The sequence below is a fragment of the Salmo trutta genome, chromosome 17 (genome assembly GCF_901001165.1).
Source record: "Salmo trutta chromosome 17, fSalTru1.1, whole genome shotgun sequence".
Classification (NCBI taxonomy): Eukaryota; Metazoa; Chordata; class Actinopteri; order Salmoniformes; family Salmonidae; genus Salmo; species Salmo trutta.
The window spans coordinates 17,205,215-17,208,843 of NC_042973.1; the positions used below are offsets into that span (position 1 = coordinate 17,205,215).

Consider the following 3,629-nt stretch of genomic DNA (forward strand, 5'->3'; position numbering starts at 1 on the left):
GTGACCCAGATACACAGGCTGAAGGCCCCTGATTAAGAGATGGATCATGGATAAAATATTGGTTTTCTGAGCCTCTTCTTTTAACACCTTTCTCCTTCCACAGTGGAGGTGCTTTGTTGTTGGGTAGCATACCAACCTAAAAATGCACTTTTAAGAATATGCAACCATGTTTAGGTGATAGCTGTTTAATACTGCTTCATGCTTTATGAACATTGAAGTAACAAGACAATAGAACCTAACCCAGGGGACTACTTGAAGTGAAAGATTTGATTTTATAGAATACATTCATTGTGAGACTCAAATCCAGGCTACCAGACATATAACCTTCGTGTCACTCTCTCTTATCATCCCCACTGAACTTTCCATCCTGTCCCATTGGGTCTTGTCATTGAGGCAGCGGCCAGGATTCCTCTCTCTTTCAGTGCAGTGTGCCCCTGTGCCCAGACCCAGAGAGGGGACATCTATATTGAATCTCTGTAATTATGTAAATGTAATGTTTGTATTTATAGGCTGCATGAGCCGCAAGACTCTGGCAGTGGCCCTGTGACAGCTGGAAAACACTGCACTCAGAAATCATATTATAAACTGCTCAGGCCTGAACTGGTGCTGCAGGATAGCTGGCTCATGGTTGATGTAAAGATATGGATGTATTGTTGAGGAGTTTATGACTGGTGTGATGTTACAGTATGGTGTGATGATGATACACAGATGTCAGGGCTGCTCCATTTTCCAAAGCCACAAGGATTTTACTCAAAGTCAAGAATTATGTTGTTCAATTAGTTTAATATGTACATTAAAATAAACTATTTACATTATATAAAATATATTTACATGCCAATAATACATTTACTCAGAAAACCAAAAAGAACATTAAGTCAAAAGACTTTTAGCCCTTTGTCATGTTGAGATGGTTACTCTTATTGCCATAGTTTTAAAGACCCTGACATGAAATGTTATTCAACAGGTAAATGCACACACAGAACATTCAATTCAAGCCTCTGAAGACTGAAAGGCAGTTTTAGATCAAAACATTGTCTTAAAGCTTATTTCATGTGCTGTTTACAGTTATAACACATAGATAAACTTCTTTTTTGCCAGTAGAAAATATGGCACTCGTAGGATGCATATAATAGAAGGCACTATCTTGAATATCAAAACACATCATGTTAAACAATGTTATTGTTAGATTCCAGTTGTCAGGGGTGTACTTAGAGCCAACCTGATATGTTGACTTGAATTCACAAATGCCAACTCCGTGTAATGCACTTTTTAAAGCCTTTTACAAAATATTATTCGATAAAAAATAACAAAGTAGTACCAGCTACATATTTTTAAAATAGTATTTGTATATAGAATTCCTTTGAAGATGTTTTATTTTCAAATGCTGTTTTCCTATTCCTCCAAAAAGTTAAATAAACAAACAAAAATACAAAATAGATATTTTGGAGATATCTTTCTTGATTCATTTAGCAAAGTCCTCAATCGTATGTGATTTCTCACATGTGTCGCTTCATGTGCAGCGCGAGGTGGTCGGACCTGGAGAAGGCGCGCTCGCACAGGTGGCACTGGAACGGCCTGTGGCCAGTGTGCTTACGGAAATGGCGCGTCAGCTCGTCGGAGCGGGCGAACTTCCAGCCACAACCCTCCCAACTGCAATGGTATGGTTTCTCTCCTGTTGAACGACAAATGGGAAAATACCATGAGTATACTGACAGAAAATACAGCCATTTGCAACATATAGCCAAATATTTCTAGTTTCCAATAAGCATAAATACATTGAGGAATGTTCTTTACCTGTGTGCGTTCTGTGGTGCGCTTTCAAGTGCGAGCTCTTGGTGTAGGTTTTCGCGCATCCAGCGAAAGTGCAAGTGTGACTCGCTGTGCGCTTCCTTGGCCAGGAACGCCGACCCCTCTTTGGCTTTGAGTCCATCATCTCCAACGGAGAGGACGGTGGAGTGAGCAGCGCTCTCTGATTGGTATGCTGTATACCCATTCCGTCTTCGTACATCCCGAACTGGTGTGCGCTCTGGTACGAGAGCTGCATCTGTGGGGGCGGATGGGAGTGAGGGTAGCCCGCTGCGGAGCGGTAGCTCTGGGGGAAAGTCATGGAGTGGCACATCTGGGTCTGACACTCGGAGCTCATCAGGTCGTCTGGGCTGAGAGGTGGTGTCATGTTCCCCGCAGCCTGCGGAGAGTTGGCTAGTCTCGGATGCTCGAAGGACATCATGCACGAAACGTTCCCCTCCTGCTTGATTTTTGGGCAGCTCTGAGGGACCATTTCCATAACTGGTCGGTAACTGTCCATGGATTGCTCGACCTTAATGTTGTCTGGAAAGTCCTGATTTGGGAAAGCAGACGAACTGACTAGAAATCTCCCATGGACGCTGTTGCCAGAGGTTTGGTGGCAGAAGCTGCTGTCAAGCTCATTGCGCAGGAGCTCAGCCATCAGGCTGTTGTACGGTGGAGGTGGAATGTTTATCTCGGGCACCGTGTAGGTAGACTGCATCACGGAGTGATACATGTTGTTCTGCTCTGCTAGCCTGTACTCTCCCTCCGTCCCGGAGGATGGAGTGGTGTCTGTGCCAGTGGAGTTAGAGAGAATAAACTCCAGATCCAGGAACTTATCTAGCTCCTCTTCGTCTTTTATGCCCATGCAGATGTCCATGCCCTCAGCCACGGCACAGCTGGAATGAACCGACCTGTCCATCTCGCCCTTCCACCTCTGCAATAGTACAATATGTCATTAGTGAAAAGACCATGTAAAAAAAAAAAAAAAGTACAATAAAATGGAACATTAATATTTGTTACATAAAAAAACTGTAAAAGCAATATGTAACCAAATAATAAGTTAGAAGCCTAACTGATACAACATATGGGTTCACTCTACATCTGGACTGAAATGATATTGCTTTATTCTAACTACACGACATATATACTAGATTAATATATCAACTACAGGTAAAACAACCCCAAAAATCTCTAAATACATAAACCAATATACTTACATATTCCCAGTATTTTTCCTTTTGGTTCGCAAATGTAGCGATGGATGGTAAAATGGTCCCGGTTAAGGACATTTCCATACGTTGTAATGACAAAATAAATTCGTTTTCTTGAATAAAAAACGTTCTTTCTGTCTATGAATATCAGCAAAAGCGATGTAGAGTCCACACGAGAAACGAGTTGTTGTAGTAAATCACTATATCTCCTCACTTGAAATAGTGTTTCAGTGTCATGTGCAAGTTTGATTGGTAGGAGTTCCTATACCTTATAAATATTGTAGCTGAAAAGCTGGACCTATTGTACTAAGCGGAGGAAACACGCACCTATATAAAGCCAGTGAGCCTTGCAGTCTCTTTGCTTTCCCTCGTGCGATCGTGCGAGCTTTAAAGTCTTAAAGCCACAAATACACACGCCCCTTCCTGCATAGAAACGAGTTAAACAAGTATAACACGTAATGACGCGCTAGGCAAAGACCGCCCCTTGCAGAACATCATCTGGTAAACAATTAACACACGATGGCAAATAAAATAAAAGATTATGCGCCGAATACAACAGGTGAAATGCTTACTTACGAGCCCTTAACCAACAATGCCGAGTTAGAAAAAAAGTTGGAAAAAAAATGCTAT

At 41.9% G+C, this 3,629-nt stretch overlaps 1 protein-coding gene across 1 annotated transcript; it reads right to left on the minus strand.

The window, feature by feature from the left end:
* Positions 1-763: 763 nt before the first annotated feature.
* Positions 764-3,388, minus strand: LOC115151746 (Krueppel-like factor 2). Its single transcript, XM_029695944.1, has 3 exons — positions 3,006-3,388; positions 1,795-2,722; positions 764-1,672 (listed from the first exon to the last, which is right to left on the minus strand). Exons 1-3 carry the CDS (start codon positions 3,081-3,083, stop codon positions 1,497-1,499), a joined length of 1,182 nt encoding a protein of 393 aa, XP_029551804.1. The 5' UTR covers positions 3,084-3,388; the 3' UTR covers positions 764-1,496.
* Between the last annotated feature and the right edge of the window lie 241 nt (positions 3,389-3,629).

Excerpts from the sequence above, each read along its gene's own strand:
- LOC115151746 (XM_029695944.1), bottom strand. The coding sequence starts at position 3,083 with ATGGAAATGTCCTTAACCGGGACCATTTTACCATCCATCGCTACATTT. Across the intron at positions 2,723-3,005 it reads AGGAAAAATACTGGGAATAT|AGGTGGAAGGGCGAGATGGA; the intron begins GTAAGTATATTG and ends GTACTATTGCAG. Across the intron at positions 1,673-1,794 it reads GCACCACAGAACGCACACAG|GAGAGAAACCATACCATTGC; the intron begins GTAAAGAACATT and ends GTCGTTCAACAG.